The sequence below is a fragment of the Enoplosus armatus genome, chromosome 6, assembly GCF_043641665.1.
Source record: "Enoplosus armatus isolate fEnoArm2 chromosome 6, fEnoArm2.hap1, whole genome shotgun sequence".
Taxonomy (NCBI): Eukaryota; Metazoa; Chordata; class Actinopteri; order Centrarchiformes; family Enoplosidae; genus Enoplosus; species Enoplosus armatus.
This window is the reverse complement of record NC_092185.1, coordinates 14,227,109-14,251,476: the sequence shown is the minus strand read 5'-3', so window position 1 is coordinate 14,251,476 and position 24,368 is coordinate 14,227,109. Positions and strand designations below refer to the sequence as shown.

The 24,368-nt window shown below is 39.4% G+C and overlaps 2 protein-coding genes across 2 annotated transcripts; one reads left to right on the top strand and one right to left on the bottom strand.

The window, feature by feature from the left end:
* The first annotated feature begins 5,055 nt into the window (after positions 1-5,055).
* On the top strand, positions 5,056-12,647 carry LOC139286501 (neuroepithelial cell-transforming gene 1 protein-like). Its single transcript, XM_070907309.1, has 12 exons — positions 5,056-5,201; positions 6,992-7,058; positions 7,234-7,293; positions 7,830-7,937; positions 8,018-8,185; positions 8,294-8,356; positions 8,462-8,558; positions 8,651-8,727; positions 10,120-10,377; positions 10,530-10,700; positions 10,813-10,999; positions 12,316-12,647. Exons 1-12 carry the CDS (start codon positions 5,056-5,058, stop codon positions 12,645-12,647), a joined length of 1,734 nt encoding a protein of 577 aa, XP_070763410.1.
* A 5,027-nt stretch (positions 12,648-17,674) lies between these two features.
* Positions 17,675-22,369, bottom strand: asb13b (ankyrin repeat and SOCS box containing 13b). Its single transcript, XM_070907133.1, has 6 exons — positions 22,305-22,369; positions 21,298-21,497; positions 21,027-21,177; positions 20,152-20,286; positions 18,946-19,137; positions 17,675-18,845 (listed from the first exon to the last, which is right to left on the bottom strand). The coding sequence occupies exons 1-6, from the start codon at positions 22,345-22,347 to the stop codon at positions 18,676-18,678; spliced, it is 891 nt and encodes a 296-aa protein (XP_070763234.1). The 5' UTR covers positions 22,348-22,369; the 3' UTR covers positions 17,675-18,675.
* Positions 22,370-24,368: the final 1,999 nt, after the last annotated feature.

Below are 24,368 nucleotides of genomic sequence, written 5' to 3'. Positions count from 1 at the left end.
ACTCACTCCCACTCTGAATTCTTGGACACTTGATGACTCCAGACAAAAATATTGGAGCGATGAGAGACAAATTGATGACTACCATTTCTTTGGATGCCTCCCGGGGTCTCTCTCATTTAGCTGTGGCTCAGTCATCATCCCAGTATGTTGACACAGAGCGTTTACCATCAAACCCAGAGGAGGGTAGAATTTAATTTCCTTTCTCTTAACTCATCCAGGGTTGTTTTTGTCTGATGTGTTGCAAGATTGCACTGCGACAAATCTTTTCCTTGAATGAAAACACGTATTATCCTATCTCTTATTCTCTCTGCGTGTCGTGTTTATATTTATTTAGATGAGATTTGGCCCGTAAAACGTGGTAGAAAGATAGGGGAAGAGGAGGTGTTATGAACAATGTGTCATATGATAAACCTTCACCCTCTTCAGCTCCTGTTCAAATGAAGCCATCTGGGAACAAACATGAGTCATAGCTTCTATGGTGGAAGCATTATTATTAGACCTGCTAGACCCGATGCCTTTATGTTTCACATTTAATGCCAACAGTCTCTCAGTTATTTTTATAGCTCAGATTATTCAACCATAATGCATGTTTTTTATCCACTTCTCGCTTCTCCTCCAGTCAATACCTGTTGTTTTCTGTCACATTTCTATTTCTTCATATTAAGGCAGTAATCTATAGACTCCAGCGATGTCACAACACCTCTTTTGAACTGTGAGTAACCTTATAAGTAACATACATTGTAAGATGATGACTGATACTGCCCTGACATGAGGGGGGGCAGCGTTGAGGTGCCCACCCTGCTTCTGCATCAAGTCATATTCAGTTTGGTCTTTTCTCTCTACCGTTAAAGGAATAGTTTGACATTTTGAGAAACACACTTGTGCTTTTTTTTCCAACAGTTAGAGGAGAGGATCGATACGCTCTTATTTCTATCCTTTAAATATGAAGCTACCGCTCAGCTAGCTTAGCTTAGCACGAATACAGGGGATACGGGGAGAAACAGCTAGCTTGGCTTCGTCCAAACGTAACAAAATCCACCTACCAGCACCTTTACAGGTTAATAATTAACATAGATCTTGTTTGTTTAATCCATACAAAAATCTACCATCCAGCAGAAGCTCACAATCAATATATATATATCTCTTTGCTTGATCCGTACAAAACCCAAGCTTAAAGACGTGCTGGTAGGTGGAGATTGTTTTTCTTTGGACAGTCAGACTAACTATTTCCCCCTGTCAGCAGCCAGTTAGCTTAGCTTAGCATAAAGACTGGAAGCAGCTAGCCTGGCGCCGTCCAAAGGTTACAAAATCCACCTACCAGCACCTCTAAAGCTTAATAATTAACATATATCTTGTTTATTTAATCAGGACAAAAATAGTTGTGGTTTTATGGGGTTTGCGGGGGGGCATGCCAGAAATCATTGTGCTCTGAAAAGACATAGCCCAGCACATAACTCCCCACATTGTTTTTTGTGGAATTAAACAGATTATATATAACATGTTGATCAGGTAACTTTAGAGATGCTGGTAGGATTTATTTTTACCTTCAGACAAAGCCAGGCAAGTCCCTGTCTTGATGCTAAGCTAAGCTAACCAGCTACTGGTTGTAGCTTCATATTTAGAGTACAAATATGAGAGTGGTGTCAATCTTCTCATCTAACTCTCAGAAAGAAAGCGAATAAGCATATTTCCCAGAATGTCAAACTAACAAAATCCTGTATCCTGATGTACGCCGTGTCAGTCTGCAACTTGATTTGATTGTTTTACTGTAATGTTTGTTTGTTTGGTATGAGTTTGGTCTCTAGTAGAGGACTCTGGTGCTGCCTGCTGACCCAGGTAGGTGGAGTTCCAGGAGACACCCAGGGGTTTCCTCCAAGCTTTGCTGACGCTGTCACTACAAAAATATCCCTTTGAACTTCACAAGGTTCGCTTTAAAATTTCTTTCACCACTGGGTCACTGGTTTGGCTCTGGCTTTCAATGTAACCACACCCTCTGCTGTTCGTTTGTAGAACAGGCCATCGTGCCGAGAGAGGAGCACCCACAGGACAGCTGCTCTCTTCAAACAACAGCCACTTTTGACCTACATCTGCATCCATTTAGCAGCATGAGGCTCATCAGTCCATATTACACAATATCAAGAATCTCTTTTTCTCTATGCAACACGTCTTGTATTGCATGTTTCTGTCTATAAAATCAGAAGACTTGTTGACTTGAGGACTGCACTCAGAAACTGATTTCATTTGGTGACGTAGATGTTTGTACCCAGTCTCTAGCACCATATGAAATCAGTGTTCTGGGTGGTGGACTATCAGCATGTACAAGACGTTGTACATGAATAAACTGAAATATGAGATGTTGTTGTGATGCCAAAAAGTAGGTCACATATGTATAAAGTACTGTACTCCTCTGCTTCATTCACTAACTGGTCACAGCTGCTGTCCTGCTTCTTGTTAAACCTTTTTTCCCTCTCTGTGTCTCCCATCGATTCAAACATACATTTATCATGAATCCACTTTAATCGATAAATTTGGAACCCATTGGCTTTGTTGTTTAATGTATTTAAAGTAGAGTCACAAAGTCAGACTCAGTAAGATAATGCACATAAAAATATCTCTTTTAAGTTTGCTAACATTAGCTGACATATAGCCTCCATAAGCTAATGGTCATACCAGACCGAGGCTGTACCATCACCTGAATTGAGCTATGGGTTGTATTGTCTTTGAATCATTTGTAGGAAGAACGCTGCCTTTCTTATTTTAAAAGCTACATAGTCATCCCATTACAAAGTTTTCTCTATCCACTTTTTTCCCTGCTGATTATGAAATGTACTATTTAGATTTTATCAAAACAAATGAGTGTGACAGCTATTTTAGTTTCAGTTTTGATGCAAACAAATGTTGCTTTACATATTTGTAAAATATTGAAACTAACCTGTATTTTGTGGTAATAAAATTGTAAAATTATATTATGGTGTTTGTCATTTCCTTAACTTAATAAATCCAAGTTGAGAGTGAAAGTTCCTTATTGAACTTCTTGAACAGTATTTGACAAAACAATCTCACCACAAAGTCCATTTAGCAGCTGTTATGGAGGTTTTGATCACACGATCTTTCTCAACAGATAGAGTTGAAAGGACTTTAAGGACTTCTTGTCCACATTGGCTTAAAATTTGAGTTTGATTTTATATGACTGAAAGCTCCAGAACAGCTATTAAATGGACCTTGAGGTGATATAGTTTTGTTATAATAGATCCATTGGATTTTATGTATCTGTATGGATCTCATCCAACTATAAGCTCACACAAAGGTACATTACACGTCTTGTTGTCCATAAGGAGCAATTTCAAAATGGCCTCTCCACCATGACTTTATGAAGGCAGTACAGCAGTTATGTCAGGCACCATATTTCATGTGACTGACAGGTATGTTGATTGAGGTGGAATGGATGGCCCCACTGAGGTGACGATGTGCTCATGAAGGACATAGCTATAGGGTCCACAGAGCTCATCATGTCCTGTTTGACTGATGGTCGGGTCGTCCTATAGGGGACAGTCCAACAGGCTCATAGACTGTCTATAAACTCTAATCCTGATCCTTAAATGGAAAAGGTTTATTGCATATGACCAATCTTACCTTAAGATGAGTATTTTAATGGAAAGACAAGACATTTGGAGGGAATTATAGACATCATTGAATGCATTGCCTTTATTCTAAAATAAAAATAGTTTCTGAGTTGTAGATTATTTATCAAAAGCAATATACACGCGAAAAATTACAGGCAGGAGTCCTGATGTATTATTTATATAATAACATTATCATATTTATAACATAATATTTACATCCCTGTCTCTGAACACAAACAAATCTTTGCGTTCAAATTAGACATTTTACAAACTAGTATTTAATTTCTCTGTAATGTCGTTCATATGCTTTCTCACTTCAACCCCCACGTCCCACGTCCTTGGAGGACGTGGGGCAAAAATAAGATTGACGCCCTCTCGCCCTCTACCACTCATACTCACCCCAGCAAGCCCAGTGTATGTTCGCTGTCACCTTTAGGGGCTCATCTACTACACAATCTGAATCAGAATCTAATTTATTGGTCAAGCATGTGGACACATTCAAGGAGTTTTTTGTGAGTGTCTCTGTGTATACAAAACAGATAACAGATTTGATATACAATTGGACAGTGAAACAAAGACTTAAAAAAGGTAAGCAAACATGAAAGATACGGCTGCTATATACAGGCAAGTATGAAAGTGATATATAAATGTATAAACATTTGGACAACAAACATATAGCAGCTACATACAGGTCAAATTGTTACTGTATATTGTTTTACAGGGTCGTGGTTGTTGGTTGTTGGTGGTTGCTGTGCTTTAGGCCTCCAAGTGGTGCAAGAGTGTATGACAGAGCAAAGACTACTGGAATAAATATTGTATGAGTAATACAATAAATCAGTCTATATGTAGAGGTGGAAAGGGCATTTATTGATGGATACCGTATATGTACTGTATCTTATATTTCACCACAAGTATTACGTTTTTTTCATTATCAATCAATCTGTGTGTGCTTTTTTTAATATCAATTGATTAACAATTTGGTCTGTAAAATGTCCAAAAATGAATAATGCAGATCACGTTCAAGTTCAGGGTCTCAAATTGCTTGTTTTGTTTATAATCCTGGTAACATATACTGTGTTTATAAATCATAATATGTTTTACGGTTGACTTGTTCTCCATTATTCCTCGCTGGTAAAAAAAACAAAAAAAACATGATTATGCTACATTCAAGGTCCTCTCACCAAAGTCTCCCCGGCCCCTCCCACTTCATGGTTTCTTGGCAGCAGAGCTCTAAGCCCTCTCCTGATTGGTCCATTTCCAAGAATCCGCCATATTCAAACTTCCGCCGTAGTGTGTGTGTTCTGTTGTCATCGATCTTCTGCTTTCTTTGTACACATCGGGCCAGTTTTCATACGTCTGGACTTTGTTTTTTGTTCGCTTAGCCATAACTACGTCTCGGTGTAACTGATTTCAAAACGAAGCCTCCTGCAAAATGGAAGAAAATGAAGAAGTTAGTGGAAGGACGGTGGAAAACAAAAAGCATAGACTTCGCAGGATGTCATCGAGGACGTCCACTACCAGTGTCATCAGCGCTGCAGAGCCGTCTCCACAAACACTCCGGAGAAACAACTCCAAGAAGTAAGTAGATCGTGTCTAAAATATGGCACATCATTATATGTAATTATTTATTTGGAAGCCCTGTTTTTAAATGTAATATGACTTTAGCACATTTCAAGCTAACGTTAGCCAACTGCGACGGGCAGGGCTGGCATTGTAACTGGCAAACGTTGCCTTCAAGTGCATCTCGGAAGCCATAAATTTGGATGTTTTTACCACGATTTGCCATGCATTAAACTGCGTTTGGTGTAATTAAATATACACAAACTAAATGTAGTAAATGTAACATAATAAACGTGTTTTTATCTGGTCATGTAATTTGTTACATCTTGTAATCAGCGGCTTAATTTATTAATAAAAAGGTAAAATTAAGAGGGAAGATTTGATCCATTATGGCTGCAACTAATGATTATTTTTCATTATTGATTAATCGATTGTGAGTAATTGGTTAGTCTACACAATGTCAAATGCCTATTACAATGTCTGAAAGCCCAAAAAAGACATCTAAACCCCAAAGATATTCAATTTACAATGATGTAAAATAGAAAAAAGCAATTTTGTAACAAGATGTAACCAGCAAATGTTGCATAGCACTAATGTAAGTTAGATACACCAATAAGTTCAACATTTCGAAATTCATCTTTATCAGTTTGGCATTGTTTATACTGCCAATACTGGGCAACTGAGGAGTTGGCATTGTCGTGATTTCTCTGCCTGTATTTCACTTACATGTAGCAGTCTCTTGAATAGCAACACAGTAATATGTCATGGTCACATGTCATTTTCTTCTTTTTTTCTTCTTTAAACTCACTCAGTTGCCATTAGAAAGGCTTGTCTGCGTTGTTAAACCTGTACTGCACCTATATTTGTTCCTGCAGACTTTACTATTATCTGCAGATAAGGTTGAGAAAATACTCAATATTTGTGTTGGCTTCAGAGATATAGCTGTATTCCCAGAATGTCGTAATTTATGATTACAAGTAAAGTAGGAATATTTCAACCTACATGATTATTAGCTTGGAATTATTGCTCTGTTTACATGACATGCTTTTTGTCCCCTACAAATCACACCTCAATGACTTGGCTTGTTATTTTCATCACAATCTTGGATTTTTCACTCTCCACTGATAATTCCGTTATTTCTAACATAATTTGAAGGCAGGATTACAAGAAGTAGGTTGTGTAGCAGCGTGTTCAGCTGACCTTGGCCTTGACATCACCCTCGGGGTGTCAGTCACGAAGAAGTAGACATTGTAACTCTCTGAAGCTGCTTTGTTTTATCACCATAACTAACTTTTTTCTGCAGCAGCAGAGAGAAGTCCAGCTCCTTATATGGTTTTAAATATTAACATCCCTCAGTCATCCTCCACAGTGTTTGACACGTTTGAAACAAAACAGTGACAGGAACAAAAATAGCATACAAAAGACATCCATCATATTAACAGAGCTGAAATGCATTCCCTATGAAAATAATGATTCTCTGTCTCTATCGTCTCCTGGAGCTATGAGGAGTCATAAGCTAGCTATGTAGAATAAACCAAGCTGTCGTTTTTGAAATTCATGTGAAGTTCAGTCGTGTTTGAATGCTCTGACTTGCTGTTTGTGGTGTTTCAGCCACCAATGTCTTCACGTATGATTCGATTCTGTCCCTCTTTGTCAATAGAAGACAAAGAAACATCCTCAGCAGAGTATTTGTTACCACATAGATGGTTAAAACAATAAAATAAGCCAAGCTGTCATTCTGCAATGAAGCAGAATATAACTTGTTTCCATTGTGCCTGACCGTTGCTTATTTGTCTCATTTCTTGTAGACCTCCACTGCAGAGAGGCAGCTCTTTCACCTTTCTCACTCCTGGAACTCCCTGGGACTTCAGTCTAGTGAGTCAATGTTGAAAACATCATCATGTGACTGTTTATTCATATCTTGTATCACTAATAGATGGAGTTATTAATTGTTATGAGTATTTTGGGCTGTGATCCTTCCATTTATATTAGAGATGTTTTCATTGGACTTGTGAAAGTAACCAGTTCCCATATTCTTATGTTGCTGCAGAAGAGAAAGCGCAAAGAGAAGGAGGATGACACAGTCAGTCTGTCCAGCTTCGACCTCAAGGTGAGAGTCAGGGCAGCTTCCTGTCTGTCCGTTAAATGCAAGCCTAGTGTAGCACCCTTCATGTGCTCACAACAAACTTTAATCCGCCTGCATGACTCAGGTAGTCGCCACAGACAGCCATGAGTGCTCTCGTGTGTTATGAGCTCAGGATAATCCCACTATCCCTGAGACTGACACAAGTGTCTGTCTGAGGAAATAATAATGGTGAAAGAAAATCTGAGCCACATTGTCCCTCAGTATGATCAAAGTCTTGTGGCTCTGTGAAAGTGGTTTAATACACATTTACATTTTGATACGACAACATTAAACTTGAGTTTTTCCTGACACATTGAGCATGGTTTCTCAGCAGAATAAATCACACTAAACAAAAGCAGTGCTTTATAATATATTAGATATTATATTGTAAGTAATGAAGGAAAAAGTAGAGCCTTGTATTAAATAATACCCTATTATTATTCAAGGTATTGTTACACCCCTACAGTGTACACCTCAACACAATCGAATGGAACTAACTACTTTATTTTCTTGATTCCCAGGAACCCAGTAACAAGCGTGTGCGACCGCTGGCCAAAGTTTCATCCCTCGTCAACTTGATATCTCCCTCAAAGAATGGAGCAGTGCGGCGCTTTGGCCAGACCATCCAGGTAAATGACACAAATTTACCATGTAGAAATTTGAGTAGAATTTGTGTTTGACTGTAAAATATATATATATACTTTCCTAGTCCATGTCATTACGTGGTGATGCCAAATCACCAGGGATGTCCCTGAAAGCCAGCAGCAGGACAGCAGGTCCCACTCCCACTAAACGCAGAAACAGCACGCTGTGGTCGGAGACACTGGACGTCCATCAGAAGAGCTCATTCTCCACCAAGGAGATCAAGAGACAAGAGGTTCTGCTGTTCAGTCGTCTTCAGGTCTAAAAGTATAGTCATCTAAAAGTACAGAGAGCAGAGAAAGTAACTTCTCCTGCTGTGGTTTCTCTTGTGTTTCTTCTCCAGGCAATTTATGAGCTTTTCAGGGGAGAGCAGGATCTCATTGAAGATCTCCAACTTGCACGAAAGGTTAAAAAGAATTTTCCTTAAAATGCTACAAAGAAATCAAAACATTTACGCTCCCTTTTACGTAACCTTTTTTCATGCTCACACTGCTGCTTTTCCCACATTTAGGCATACCATGATCCGATGCTAAAACTTTCCATCATGACAGAGGAGGAACTCACTCACATATTTGGGGACCTGGATGCATACATCCCCTTACATGAGGGTACGTTACCATCATCCTTTCTTGGTCGTATACTGCTTTAATGGAACAAGTGTTTCTGACCACGTGTGTTTTTGGGGTTTTTTTATCTGCAGACTTGTTGATGAAACTGACGGAGGGAACTGGCCCTGATGGAACAGTAGCTCAGATCGGACAGATAGTTATAGATTGGGTATGTATGCAAGCACGCTAACACATTACAAGACTATATGTTGATGTTTAGCGAACATCCATTATCTTTAAATATGAACAATTTCTGGTCGCAGTTTAGGATTCACTTTAAGCATAAACAAGCTCTTGTCACTTCCCCTATTCTTGCGAACATCAATTTTGCCCCATCTCTCACAGACCCATCTTTTCAATTGTGGCATAGGAGAGGGATTAAATGTGTGATGGACCTTTTTAAGGGAGGGCACTTCATTTCCTTTGAACAGCTAAAGAAAGACTTCAGCATCCCTCAGTCACATTTCTTCAGATACCTACAGGTGCGGAGTTATGTTAAAACACACTTCTCTTCAACAACCCCTCAGAGTACATGGATAGATGAATGTTTGAACAAGGACCCAGTTGACAGAGGTCTGGTGTCTGTGTTATATGATAATATCCAGAGGGTTGCCGTCATATCACTTAACCGTTTAGCAAGGCTGTGGGAGGAAGAATTAAGAGCCACCATTTCAGATGTAGATTGGCAGGCAGCAATTACATTGGTACACTCTTCCTCAATATGTATTTGACATGGGTTGCTGCAATTTAAGGTTCTGCACAGGTTACATTTATCTGCAAGTAAACTAGCCAAACTCTACCCTGGTTTAGACCCAACTTGCATCAGATGCAGGCAGGACCCAGCTAGCCTCAGTCACATGTTTTGGCTTTGCCCGAAACTGTCTCTATTTTGGACAGGTATATTTGATACATTTTCATATATGTGTAATAAAGTTATCAGTCCCAACCCATTGACTGCATTATTTGGGGTTGTCCCTCAGGAGACACCAATAACTAGGCACCAGGCTGAGGCTATAGCATTCTCCACTCTTTTGGCTCGACGTCTAATACTCCTTAGTTGGAAGAAGGTTACACCCCCCTCTCATAGGCGTTTGGTGGAGGAGGTGATGTCCCATCTCAAACTTGAACAACTTAAATACACTGCCAGGGGCACTACTCATAGATATTATAAAGTTTGGCAACCATTTCTATCGTATTTTGAGGATGAACTCCCTTCCCTTAATATAGTGTAGCCTAAGTCTCCCCCCCTCCCCCCTTTTTATTTTATTTTATTTTATTTGTGTTTATATGTAACTCTGTATATGCAGTCATGTGTGTATATGCATATATGTGTATGTATAACTACTTTGTGTATACCGAGTGATTTATCTGTTTTATTCTCCTGATCTTGTATTTATTTATTATTATTATTATTATTATTTATTTTTATTTCTTTCCCCTCTGGTCTGGGGTATTGAGTACTAGTGTGAGTGTATAATGTGAAAATCAATAAAATATCTGAATAATAATATGAACAATTTCAACACATTAAAAGATTGTAACTGTTGCTGTATCTTCTTAGCTGCCTGGTCTGAACGCTTACAAAGTCTACTGCAGCAACCAGCTTGCAGCCAAAGCCCTGCTGGACCAGAAAAAGCAGGACCGGCGGGTCCAGGACTTCCTGCAGCGCTGCCTGGAGTCGCCCTTCAGCAGGAAGCTGGACCTCTGGAGCTTCCTGGACATCCCACGTTCACGCCTGGTGAAATACCCACTGCTGCTGCGAGAGATCCTCAGACACACTCCTCCTGATCACCCGGATGTAGCCAGTCTGGAGAGAGCTGTACGTTATCTACGTTACATACCTTTGCAGCCACGGACGGTGTTGTAGTTTACATTTAGCTGATAAATAACATGGCTATTATTTCACTGATTATTTAGTCTTGTGTGTTTTGCCAAACAGCACAACTGATGAGTCTTTGTTTAATGATCCAGATCACTATAATCCAGGAGATTCTGTCTGATATCAACATGAGAAAAGGGGAGTCTGAGTGCCAGTATTATATCGACAAACTGGAGTATCTGGATGATAAGCAGCGGGATCCTCTCATAGACGACTGTAAAACCCTACTTTGTCATGGAGAACTGCGGAACAAGAGTGGCTCGGTGAGAATTAGGATTACTCTCCTTATTATTACCACCCACATGTAATATTATTATCTACATGTTGTCTTGTGTTACAGTAAGTTTCATTCTCTATTAATATGTTACTTCACAGAGGCTGCACGTGTTCCTCTTCTCTGAGCTCTTGGTTCTAACCCGGCCGGTGACCCGGAACGACAGGAGCTGCTTCCAGGTGTATCGACAGCCCATCCCAGTCCGGGACTTGGCTCTAGAGGACCTCCAGGATGGAGAGATCCGCATGGGGGGGTCCTTCAGAGGGGCTTTCACAAATGGAGAGAAAGGTGGGTTGAGTTGAGCTGCACCCCAAGAATTTGAAAGTGTTTGATTGTTTCATTTTTCCGACAAAGATGGACAGCATTTGTTGATTTCAGCTTCTCAGATGTAAAGATTTGCTGCTTTTCTCTGTTATAAAATTGGAAATTTTATTATCTTTTGGGTTTCGGATGTTGGTCAGACAAATCAATTTGAAGACGTCACCTTGGCCTTTAGGAGAGTTTTCTATGGTCTGACTTTCTACAGAGTAAACACTCAATAGAAAAAAAAACATATTTATCAGTAATGAAAACAATCATTAGTTGCTGCCTCAATGCGGAAGTAGAGTATCATAAGTAGTGTTTGATACCTAGTTACCCTCTGAACATGGCCTGAGCTGTGTAACTAAGTATGTAAATTTCCATTAAGGTTTTACTGACATTGTATGCTGCATTTCAGATCACATCCACAATACAGAAATTGTACAATTACGATGCCATTCACAGTGAAAGAAGAAAAAAATGTCTTTGCTTAATTTGTGCTTTGTATTTTGTGTCTATTTTTTACATAAAACAATGCTGTTAAATTTACTGTTAAACCTGCATTAACTGTTTTTATGGCCACTTGGGGGCAGCAGAAACAAGCTGTAAACACAAAACTGACTTAAAATGACCTTAATTAAGTTTGATAAGACAAACTTGTTAGCCAGCAGTTGGTTATTTACACATCCAGCAGTTACGGAGCAACATTATCATTCATTTAGAGGCAGGTTCCTGGCCACCTGGTGAATATAAGTACAATATTCACTCACATTGTGTTTTCTTTATAGTCTCCACCAACTCCAAAGGGAAATATCAGACTCTTTAGCAGCTAAATGTTTCTCCAGCTAGTTGCTAACCTTGTGTGTCTGTTGTTTGGTGCTGACCAGATGGGTTTATTAGAGCTCTTTTTGCTGAAAACTGCTGCCTGCTGTGGCTGGAAACGGCTCTTGTGATAGTTGAGAACCAAAACTTTTAATCAAAACTGTTACGTTGTGGGCCGTAAATCCCTGTCACATTATCATTTGACCCAGCTTTAAAATAAATTTGCTGTTCTGACAAGTGGTCTTTAACAATGTGATGAAGGAGGAATTAAAATAAATACTATATAGAGATAATATGTACAGTATTTAAGGGTGTTGGGAGTGCGTGGGTCCGTAGCTTGGGGCCCTAGCAGGATCCAAGTTCACAATCCTGATGGCGTGGGGAAAGAAACAAGAAAAAGGGGAAAGAAAGATTTTTGAATCCTAGACTTAGAAGGCTGCCTTCCTGTTGACTGTATTTCTTTTTTTTCTGTGTCCCTTTAGCTAAGAACGTTTTTCGTGTAAGCTCTCGGGATCCATCCCATGCTCAGTCTCACACCCTGCATGTCAACGATGTCTACCACAAGCAGCAGTGGCTGAACTGTCTGCGCACTGCTATGACCCAACAACAGGAGGCTCCACCTAACGTTCAGCAGGGAGAAGCTGTGAGAGCCAAGCGTCACTCCTCCACGATCTCAGCCACCAACTTTGACAAGGAGACAGACGAGAACTGTCCGCCTGTCTCTGGCCCTAAACTCAGGCCGCAGACACTCTCCAAAACCAGACTGGATCAGAAGTTACATGGCTCACTAAAGAGGAAGGAGACTGGAGTGTAGACATTTAACACGACACAAGGGTTCCCAAAGGGGTCCTCTCAGGCAGGCACATGTACTTAACACATGTCCCGTTTGGTCACGTGTCTGTTGGTGAATTTTCATGCAACCACTGTTTTTTGTTTTGTTTTTTATTGTGCTTTTGCTTTGTCTTTGTAGCTGCACTGAAAGTCTTTCCAATCATTTCCGTCCAAATGTATATCACATTTTAGTCTTTAAAAAGTGTAATTAGTTTACAAAAAAAAGTGACATTGACTGAGTGTGACTGAAATATATGTTTACACCAGCTAAATGTGTGTGGAATTAGCGTTTTATGTGGTCTACCTAAGTTAAAACAACTTTATACCACTTGTAGCTCTTGAAATCTAGTTTCATTGTTCATTCCGGTGTCGACACATTTAAACTTTTTTAAAACTTCTCAGTTTTTTTGCTGTAATCAAAATGTCAGTGCAACTATGTTATAGGCAGCATGTGTGCAAGTTGTCCGTTTGTAAGTGTTATCTGTGCCAAGATAAGGGATCAAGAAACTGATGGTCTCAGCTGCCTGTGCAGGAAGCCGTTGGGTGAGACGAATCTGAAATGTTTCAGATTAGATGTAAAATAATGAGCAGAACATGAGCAAGAACATTGACCATGGATACGATAAAGGTAAAAACATTTCTTGGGGAGACAAAAAAAAAAATCTAATGAATCTAGATGTATTCAGAGAAAAGTTGTTACTTGGAAAAAAAATAAAACATTTAGTTTGTACTATTAAGAGTCCTGAGTATTACTGACTGCGAGACTGTTGTTAGAACACACCAACATCCTCTGTGTTGTACTTTGACCCCTCAGTCACTTCCTTTTGCTGTTGACAGAGCTGTTCAACAGTGTGTTGCAACATATGTCAGGCAAAAAGAAGCTGAGAAGAAAACTGAGGTTTGCTCCTTTCCACTTTGTGTTTTGAAAAATTATACAGCCTTAATGAAGTTTTGTGATTTTTTTTCTGTCAAAAATGATATAATTTAAATGGCAGTAAGCTCTTAAAAAAGGTCTTGATTGAGTTTTCCATTTGATAAACTGTCCTGAAACATTAAAAATCCATGGAAAAAAATCGCTTGTATCAGTAATTATTTTCTGTTCAGAAGCACGTTTGATGTTCTTCCTTCTCACTGTAGTTCTTATCATCAGAATCAGAAATACTTTATTGATCCCCGGGGGAAATTGTACACTACTGATGCTCCCATTCAAGCGTAGAAAGCTGCAAAAATTTAGAAATAAAAGTATGTGCAAAATGTAAAATAATTTTTAAGAATATTAAGAAAATAAAAATATACACATTTACAATATTTAAGTGAAAAATAAAAGTAAAAATATATACAACAGCAATGAATATGTATGTCTCTATATATATATGTATGTATTGCACATTTAAGAATAAGTAAGTAATAGTGAGGTAGTATATGTAGAGGCAGGTCCAGATTTCCAGTCTGTTTCTTCTGAGTGTCTGACACTCAGAGGGAGGAGCTGAACAGTTTGATGGCCACAGGCAGGAATGATTTCCTGTGGCACTCAGTTGTACATTTGGGAGGAATGAGTCTCCCACTGAAGATGCTCTTTTGCCTGACCAGTACGTCATGGAGAGGATGTGAGACATTGTCCAAGATGACCCGCAGCTTGGACAGCATCCTCCTCTCTGACACCACCGTCAGAGAGCCCAGCTCCACCCCCACAACGTCACTGGCCTTGCGGATCAGTTTATTGAGTCTGTTGGAGTCCGCCACCCTCATCAAATGATGACGACTGCTTGGTGAGACTTGTTGATATATGAACCTGCCCTTTTGTTCTGAAAGACATTGAATACTAAAGATGGGGCTAGGAAATGATTTGTATGAACAGAGCTGCTTTTACATACCTGCAAAGCCAGTTTTACATGTAGGTAAATCATAGATATAGAACTATAGGTAAACTAATTGTCCTTTGTTATGCTTGTCTGATGTTTGTACTCACTGTAAATTTAATGACTATCAGCGTTTGGTGTGTCAGTGATACGCTAGAACTCCAGATAAGAAAAGCAGATGTACTTTATCAGCCTTGTTTATGCAGAAAAACCTCCATACGGACAACAAAATGACTGCAGAGTTTCATCATGAAATAAGAGCACTCAAGGAACCAAAAATGAAACTGCACAAAGAGGAGGTAACTTTTGAATTAATTCTGCTCAGGAGTGGGACAGATTTGAGTCATGATGATGATGGCTTTCTCCTGTGTGAACAGCTCTTACAGGGAAAAGAGATGAGCTCCCTTTGATTCATCTGTTTTACCAGACTGTAATTTGGATGCAGGTATCTGGGACATGATCGGAGTACCAAAGTTGTCCACAGCTACCTGTGCCTTTCAAAGTCCAGCCACAACCTCAGCTGCACGCCACATCAATTACCCATTTGACTACAAGGGCCTCTCACAGTATCAGCCGTTAAACCTGCAGTATTCATAGTTCATGGTGTGCCACGAACACAGCTTCTCAACAACCACGCTGAAACCAACTTCCTCAAAATGTATTTTTCTGCAGAAGTAAGTTTCCAGCTGTCAGTGTTGGTTGTCCATGCAGTCTTTCTGGTAGGGTTAGAAGAGTTCATATATACATACATATACATTTGTCTCCCCCATCCACTCATCACTGTCCCTGATTATTCTGTTTGGTCAACAGTAGCACAATGGTTCCCCAAGGGAAAAAAAGATCTTGCTATCCTGATGTCCAACTCCTAGAAACTTAACACCTGTTTCCCCTAGAGGTGATCAGTGGAGACAGCTGATTGGGCCACTGTGTGTTCAGGTAGGATCAAATGACATTGAGCTCAGGGAAGGGAAAGTGTGGCTGTCTTCCTTTTCAGCTGAATTTAACAAATTCCTGTCTATTTTCTGTTTGACATTGTCTTTTGAAACTGTAAGGGAAACATCTATAAATGGTTAAGATATACAAAGCAGGCTCCACATATTGGTGTAACCTAACTGTAAAGTGACAGGTAATACTTTTGTTAACTATATGCCAATTCAACTGTTAACCTTTCAGAACTAGTTTTTTTAGGCTTCTTTCCATCATTTCCCACCACACTCCTTGACAAATATTTATGTGTTTCTAGGCTTGTTAACAGTATTATTTACTACTATTTAGTGACCTTAGAAGAACCTTAATCTTAGTTTGGACACGTCTTGCCATAGTTTTTGCTGTTGGAAACATGTTGAATGTCCTTTTCTTCCAGTCAGCTACGGAATGTGAGTATTTCTTAATAAGGAATAATGTACGAGTAAGTTAGCATTGTAGTCACAAACAAAACCTTCAAATTACTTCTTTCATTACCCAAATTCAAATGCGTTAAATTACTGTTCAAGCAGGAACTGTTGTGACTGGTTGTTGTAGTTAGTACGGCTAAACAGGAAGTAGCACTTGAGCTAGACTGTTAGCGGCAGGCTAGCAGCTGTGGTACAAGACGTACGCTCGAAATACTGAACAAACACTTATATCTTCAAATCCCTAGGGTTAAGTTATCACATTCATTAATTCAATCTGTCCTTGTTCCCACTGCACTTTTTGTCGTGCAGTTTTGTTACTTTTGACGTTATCTTTCGTCTTTCCTAGCTAGCTTTAGCTGCTCGCTAACAGTTGGTTTGTAACGTTAGACGGTGCTCACACAGGGAAGGAGCAGGATTTACTATTGTAGTTGGTATATTTATCTATTCAACTACTTGTATTCACTATGGATTAATCTGATGGAATAAGTACTGTGTCCTTTTTGAATTTGTTAAATAAAGAAATCCCAAAAGTAAGGTATTATAAAGGCACATAAATTGATACCCAACCTTTGTGTTTTTGTTGGCCTAAAAGCAGTCATACTTAAGTAAGTCCAAACATATTGGAATCAGCCTGTTAAACACCAAAACAACAAAATACAAGATGTGACCTCAGTTTTATGTTATGGATTGATTTACTTAGATTACATAGTTATGACTTTCACTGTTAAACATAACTTATCTTTGGGATCACATATCTGGTGAAACACTGTTTCTGTTCATGTAACTAATGATCACTATCCAACATTTTTCACCTGATACCTGTCAGGCTCTGAACCAACAGTTCATGTTCAAACATGTTTTTGTGCAAGTCAGACTGAATGAATGCTTTTGTTGTCTGTGCGTGGGTGCTTCTCATTTTCATTTCAGGCTGTGGCTGCAGATTGCTCACATCTAATCTTCAGTAGGTTCCCCTCTCACTGACCTCCCTGATATCTCTGCACGGGGTGTCAGTCCTGTGACAACCTTGACAAGGACAGTGGTGGTGTCAGTCTGTTTTTTTTTTGTTTTTTTTGTTGTCTCTCATTTGGTTGGTTCCAACTAATCTCTCTCTATAAGGCAGCCAGTGCCAGGAATCGGTCTGTGAGGCCTGTTCAAAGGATTGTTGTCCAGCCACTTACAGATTTCCCACTGCCAACAGATGCTGGTGAAGTCTCTTTTCACCCAGAAAATGTTCACCGACTAAGGTTTACAGCCCTAGTTCTCTGTAAGGAGATTAAAGCAGTAACTGGATTCGGAAAGCTGTTCACAGACCATAATTCCTGTCAATCTTTCTGAACTCCATCATGTAATGATACCAGTGATGTACTTAAGTTTCTCCACTCTCACAAAGATTTACAAACCATCTCCCCACTATTTGAAATGTTTAGGGACTGATAACTTGGCAACCGAATTTAAGTTCATAATATAATTACTACTAATAATAATAAGAAGAAATAATATCATTTCAAATGTATACAATACAGTTTTTGGATGTATTTTCATAATGTTCCAGGGCAGTTTCCATTCATTTCATTTTTCACGCAGATTGGTTTGAAATGTCTGAACTGAATAACCTCATAACAATAATGTACTTTTAGCAAACACGGTCCTTTGAAGCAATATTTTCCTGAGAGGAACTTCAGAAACAAACAAGGAAAAAAAACAATTTTGAATTTTCATGCTTGAAGTTCAGTGAACACTGAAGAATTGCTTTTTTTATTTACACAAATTGAATAGAGGTAGAACCATCTGTATTATTTACAAATTTACATTAAAAATAAAGTTACAGAATATATACAAATACATACAGTGATAAAATCCTAGTAATCGAACTACTTCATGTTCCCTCTGGGCTCAATAATGTACTACAGGACCTAAGATGAAATCACTTATTCACACTTACTTGATCATAATGAGCAAGACAAGTTCATGTTTATATATTTCAAGCTCCATTGACCAATACATTTGATATTAACACTGACTGAAATGTGTTGAAATAGTGTTGCCAAAGCCTCTGGTAGTGAATTGTTAAAGCCCAGGTGTGATCAGTTATTGTGGCTGATCAGACCTTTGCTCAGGTTGAAGGTGGTCGGAGCTATGCTGGAAGTTATGTGAGGTCATCAGACTTCATGTAATAATAAGGAAGATAAAAGTGTAATTTGTTGTGCCTTAATAAGTGCAAAAAGCTAACAGGAGAGTCTGTGCTTGATGGACATTTGTCTTGCAAACAAGCTAAAAGACAAACATGACAAACTAACTGTACACTACTTACCGAGCATGAAACAGTAACTAATTGAGTGGTGGGTGGAGATATTTTTCTCAGGAGTTGGTGGAGGTAAAAGCAAGTAAATACTGGACTTAACATTCATGACTCCAGTGGGATGCTCCTGTTGCTCTGTTTCTGGTGGATGTGTCAGTAGGCAGCTGTACGCTAACAGGTTAGCCATAACATCTTGATAAGCTGATGGTACATACACAAAGTCTTTCTGTTCCCAAATGGTCAAAAATGTGTTAATGCAGATTGAAGTTAATGAGCAAATTAAGCACTTTTTAATTTGTTTAGGTAAACAGTCTGCTGAAACCTCTCTGCACCATTAGTCTGGCAGTGTTGAGACATTTCATCCGAGCTGCACTCCTACCAGCTTCAACCTCCTGTCATATGACTGCCCGGAGAGAGAACCATCGAGCCAGTAGATGTAACTGGTCTAGATTTAACCTTCTAAGAGTTTCCCATAGGTGATTCAATTTCAATAACTGGAGGTGGCATGTATGAAAGAAAACTTATGATGCGATTGGGCAAGCCCAGCTTGGAAACAACTTCACGTGCTCTTGTGCCAAGAGCCCCTCTCACAGCCACTCTGCTGATCTGCTGTAGACTGAGGGGTGTATCTAAGGAAGAGAAAACAACAGAGGGGACATTTTATTTGTGCTACGAGATTATCTAAATACTGACAGTGACAGGAGGCATACTTTAAATAAACAAACTTACTCTCATAGAACTTGAGGCAAAGATACGAGGGGGATTCCACATTGGTGTAGTGGATGGGTTTTTTGTTCAGGTTATCTCTGGCGTACACGTTTCCCCCAAACTCCACAAGTAGATCAATCATGTCAATGTTCTTTGTTTTGGCTGCATGATGAAGGGCCGTCTCATGTAGCTTGGCAGCATTCACATTTGCCCCTTTGAGAAAGAGAGACAAAAGTGTATGAGAGAGAAAAGTGCTTCTCTTGTCTTTATAATATAAGTATAAAAGTAATATCATTAGCAGTAAAACAGCATAAAAACAAACAAGTGAGCTCAATGCTTAACCAATCAAACTAAATTTGTGTTGGGCTCAAGTGTGTGTCTCAACTGTGGCATGAAATTGCACAGGCACAGCAGTGCATCACTTTTCAAATCAAATGACAGATGCAGTGGGCATGAAACAACATAGTCATATAGTCATAGTTTTCAGAAAAGCTGGGAGATAAGTCAATGTAATGTATCGTTGGTCACTATTAGCGTTAATTATTAAGTTGATAGTTACAGCATTAAAACTATTTTTTGGGTCGTGGGTAAAGTAAAAGCACAGGACAACTTCCTCTGTGTAGGTTTGTCCACTTTAATGACTGCTTCAACCGTCATTTACCACAACAGAACACCCGACAACAAATGTGCTATATAATTTCACTGTCTTACCGCTAATCTAAACAATTGCTACCACTATAAACAAGGTGTTACTTATCTACACACAAATAAGGATATTTTAAATTATGAAATAGATACAATTACCATTCATTGAATTATGTAAATAGCAATAAACATTTGTAAATAAGGTGATTTACAAAATAAATCCATAGAAAAATAAACCTCATTCTACATTAATGTCACATGAAACAAGACACCTGATTTTGTTATGGTAATAAGCTGGTTACTATAATATTATGTTATATCTTAAATGTTGTCTTTTCTCGGATTACAGTTGCATAAAATCTTCAAAACAGTTTCTATAGTTTTTGAAAAGGTGGTCGATTCATTAATCAGTACCAAAAATAATCTTTAGTTCCAGTCCTGACAAAAATAAAAAAAATAAAAAAATGTTGCTGCCTTTAAACAACCAAAATATAACATTAATATGGCAAATTATCCATATACAGGTTTTAACTCAAAGATATTGTTACAGCTCTGGTGTGCAAAAGGCCAAAATGAACTCACCAGCATTGAGGAGAACTTTGGCGCAGTCATAATGTTGCCTTGCACAGGCAACATGAAGTGGTGTCCCATAGTGGCAGTCATGGGCCTCCATGAAAGCTCCTTGATCAATCATGAGCTGAACACAATCTGAATTACCTATAGTGAGAGACAGGCAAAATGATGTCTATTTAGAACAAAATGAAATGCTCTGCAGCAGAGTGACTTTGCAAACACAGCTTTTACAGCCTTAAAGGAGGCTGTAAAATGTTTGCAGTTTCATCCTTAAGAGGGCACAGAAGCTGTTGTCAGCTTGAATAGATTTTGGCTGGAGTTTCACTTTAAAGCTTTCTCCTTACTCGCCTTTTCTGTTTTCAAATCAATACTGCAATCACCCGAGTGTGTTCCAGTGATCTACACATATACTTTTACATTTTTGTCCCATAGTCTTACGGGTAATTGTGTAATTGGGTTTTTGTTTTATTGCTACATCTTGAAAGGCCTTTAAGTAATAATCAAGAGCTAAATAGTGAAGCGCTCTGGTGTTCTGGCATTCTGCTTCCTCTGTTCTGCTCTCCCTTCCTTTTTGGTCTTTTAAGTTTTAAGTCCCTGCCTGTTTTATGTATTTTAAAGGCCCATCTAGGGACGGAAAATAGCTATCTGCAAAATGTGCTCTCCGCACTATTTAGGAAGAACACTGAGAAACGTGTACTTACGGCCTGCCTTGATGAGTATTAACTTTTTACAGAAAGATAACTAGATAACCAGTCTTGCATTACCACAGTATAAACGCTGTGTGGAATCAAGTGTGGCAATACAAACGAAGCGAAGACATCTTGATGGACAGATACATGGGTCAAAATACATTCCTATGCGATGCTGTATGTAACGAGACGCACCTCCCATGCAAGCCTCATGAAGAGGCGAGAAGGTAAACAGTGGAGGATTAACTGTTGCTCCATACTCCAGCAGCAGCTTGACACATTCCAGGCTACCAGCTGCACAGGCATCACACAGAGGAGTGCTGCCATCGATGTTACGAGCATCCACCTGGAGGGCACAGAGCCATAATAAAGCCGAAAATAAACCAAACAATCAATCACGCATTGATGAAGAGCCATCGACTTAGCTTGAGTCTCCTGTGAAGCACTTCTGTCGCATCCATCTCACCTGTGCACCAGCGTCCAGCAGCAGTCTGACGCATTGGGTCTGTCCCTGTATACATGCCTCATGCAGGGGGGTGATGGAATCGACTGCCACGATGTTAACTGCTGCACCTCCCTCGATCAGCTGCTGCAGCTGGAGGGCCCTACCCTGTGCAGCGGCCTCATGCACTGCCGACCGATCCGTCCAGAATCCAAGACCATGAGCTGCAAATATGTGAAGCCAAACAAGACTGAACCTTTCTATTGATGATGGCTGAAGTTCTCTGGCGTGTTGACTTATGATTTGATTGAGTTTGCCATTCCAACTATACAAACATAGCTGAATACAGTTTTTGTTTCATTAGCCTCAACCACAAAGAGGGGGAAAAGAGCCACACTGAGCTTTTCTTATAATTCCTCATAAAACATGAGACAAAAAGCACACATTTAGGACCTGTAATAACTTCACCTACAAGTTATGAAGCTTTGCAGGTTTTATAAACTTCACTGCAAACTCTGAGACAATGGTGATCATGATCATCTACGTTAACAGGCACAGAAAATGGCTCAATAAAATCACTCACGATCACTCAATGATCCAATAGCATTAGTTTACTAGATTGTATTACATTGTAAGGTGTGTGCGGCAATCGATGTTTTATACTATATATCTTTAAGTATGTGACATTATATTTGCTGTTACAGAGCAAAGCTAAGTTTAAGGTTGGTACCCATTCACTGATTTCAATGACCGATGCAGTTGCACAACATGCATTTCAGTCCCTGCTGGCCTCACTAACGAGCTTACAGCTTGTTGTGATGCTCTCAAACTGACGACAGCCACTTTAAGAACGCATGCAAGGTAACGCTGACCAAGCTATACGACTGACAGAGACTGAAAGCGAGTCACCATGAAATGAAAGGTAATGAAAGCTAGCTTGTCATTGTAGCTACAAACCCCATCCGCTTCGCTAACTCAGTTTTAAACGGTTGTCCTGGGTTACTGTTGGTCACCAACTGTAAGCTACTTACCGATTTCTCCATACAAGGACGGTCTGGCTCGAGTGATTTCCATTTCATGTTTTTCTTCTGCATACACCACGTAGATTCAGACAAACATGTAGTTCATTTCGAAGCAAAAGAATAAAGACTGAAAGGGCTGCATTATAACAAAACACGCTGGGTAGCCGGGTAGCCGGGTACCAACTGCTCAGGGAGAATGGCTGACGTTCAGTCCAAATAAACAGTGCCTGGGGATTCTGGGATATGTAGTAGGGGTGGGCGATACTGGGAATTTTGGTATCGATCCGATACCAAGTAAATACAGGGCTAGTATCGCTGATACCGATACCGATACTTTTTACTTGAAATGTCATGATCATTGAATAATTTTGTGATTTTGCCTTGAGTTAGTTGATTATGATTATGATTATGGTAAAACACAGCACAAAGATTTTAGGCAATAAAAATGCTTTTTTATTAACTAACTACAACAATAGGAAAAAATGTAACAGTATAAAAATAATAAAATAATTCTTCTACTACCACAATTGTTTCAGAAAAAAGTCACTAGTGCAAAATAACAAAAAAAAAAAGCAGCAATGTAACAAAAATATAAATATAACAATGTCAACATCACAACAAAAAATACCTTCCATTGCACGATATTGTGAAAAATAAAGTCAGTAGTGCAAATTATTATTGCACACATTACATTTGGCAGTGTCCTTTTCCGCGCTCCGCTTTCTCTCTGCCATTGCGTCCGGCTGCTCTCTGACTCTCCGGCCTCTGGCAGAGCAGCCAGGGAGGGGGAGGGGCTAAGTGTGCCTGAGTGAGCACTGAGCAGCAGAGAGAGAGAGAGAGAGAGAGGGGTGCGGTGTTTGCACAGAAATGCGGCGCTCTGAGGAAATTCGAGTAAATTGCTGGACGACAGAAGAGAAACTGCAGTATCGATCTCATCACGCTAGTATCGATCCGATACCAATACTCACCTTGGTATCGATACTATCGATATTTAGATCGATACGCCCACCCCTAATATGTAGGCGACTGACCTACTGATTTAAAATAGGACACTAACAAATACTAAAAAACATATTGAATGTGTATTGAGATTGTTATTTAACAATGCAGAAGAAATAAAAACGAATGTATTTATTTATTTATTTGCTAGCTTGCTTACTTACTCGCTCTGTGTGTGGAGCTAGCTAATACAAAAATCACCATTATGCCTTTTCTTGCTAGCTAACGAGTTACCCATTAAACTAAATCAACATGATACAAAACTGCAGAGACTATGATGTCTCCAGGTGCGCAGGTAGGAATGTTTTATTTTGTATGTGTTTTGTGTTTTTAAAAGCTAACATTAGCTAGCACTGCACTTGCTAATCAATGATGTCCTAGTGTCTTGTATAGATTTGGATTTGCTGTGGCTCTTGAACATTCACAAGCCATTTGGCTGGTGGACAAAAGAGTTAATTTTGCACCCTGATTACAGTATGTGTGTTGTGACCACAGCGCGAGTGGGCGTACCTTCAGCTGTGGCTAGCTCAGGTGCAAGTCTGCATAATTACAGCCGGATAGATAAGTGGCGGAGCTGGCTGTGATGCAATGGTTTATAATGAGTGTAACTAACTATATGCAGGGGTTGTGTGTGCGCAGTGAATTGACATGGTTGTGCTGGCTGAGCATTGTATTGTATTGCTCACCTCCTGTGGTGTATTGGTAACACATCTATCATATCTGATAGAGTTTAAATTCCATTTGGCTTAAAGAAGCTTTCTTGGCTAATGGTAATAGAAGCAAGCTAGACTGGACCAACACACTAGCTGTTCCTGTTATCAGGGGGGCAGTCCATGGGGGGAACGCAACACTTTTTGCGAGGTAATGCAAAACTTATTGTGATGGAATGCAAAAGTAGTTTCGAAAATAAATTCCCACCATGACCCTCTAGGATCTCCATATCATTCGGCAACTGAAGCAATTGCATAACATTTTCCTTGAACTTTTAGCTAGTTCTACGTTCAGAGAATGATATTTAACCTCCCTGTGGAGAGTGAAAAATAGTTTTCCCAGTGTAGTCACATATTGAAAAAC

Excerpts from the sequence above, each read along its gene's own strand:
- LOC139286501 (XM_070907309.1), top strand. The coding sequence starts at position 5,056 with ATGGAAGAAAATGAAGAAGTTAGTGGAAGGACGGTGGAAAACAAAAAG. Across the intron at positions 7,938-8,017 it reads GCTTTGGCCAGACCATCCAG|TCCATGTCATTACGTGGTGA; the intron begins GTAAATGACACA and ends ATACTTTCCTAG. Across the intron at positions 8,357-8,461 it reads ATCTCCAACTTGCACGAAAG|GCATACCATGATCCGATGCT; the intron begins GTTAAAAAGAAT and ends TCCCACATTTAG.
- asb13b (XM_070907133.1), bottom strand. The coding sequence starts at position 22,347 with ATGGAAATCACTCGAGCCAGACCGTCCTTGTATGGAGAAATCG. Across the intron at positions 21,178-21,297 it reads TGCTGGACGCTGGTGCACAG|GTGGATGCTCGTAACATCGA; the intron begins GTGAGATGGATG and ends TGTGCCCTCCAG. Across the intron at positions 20,287-21,026 it reads TCATGAGGCTTGCATGGGAG|GTAATTCAGATTGTGTTCAG; the intron begins GTGCGTCTCGTT and ends CTCTCACTATAG.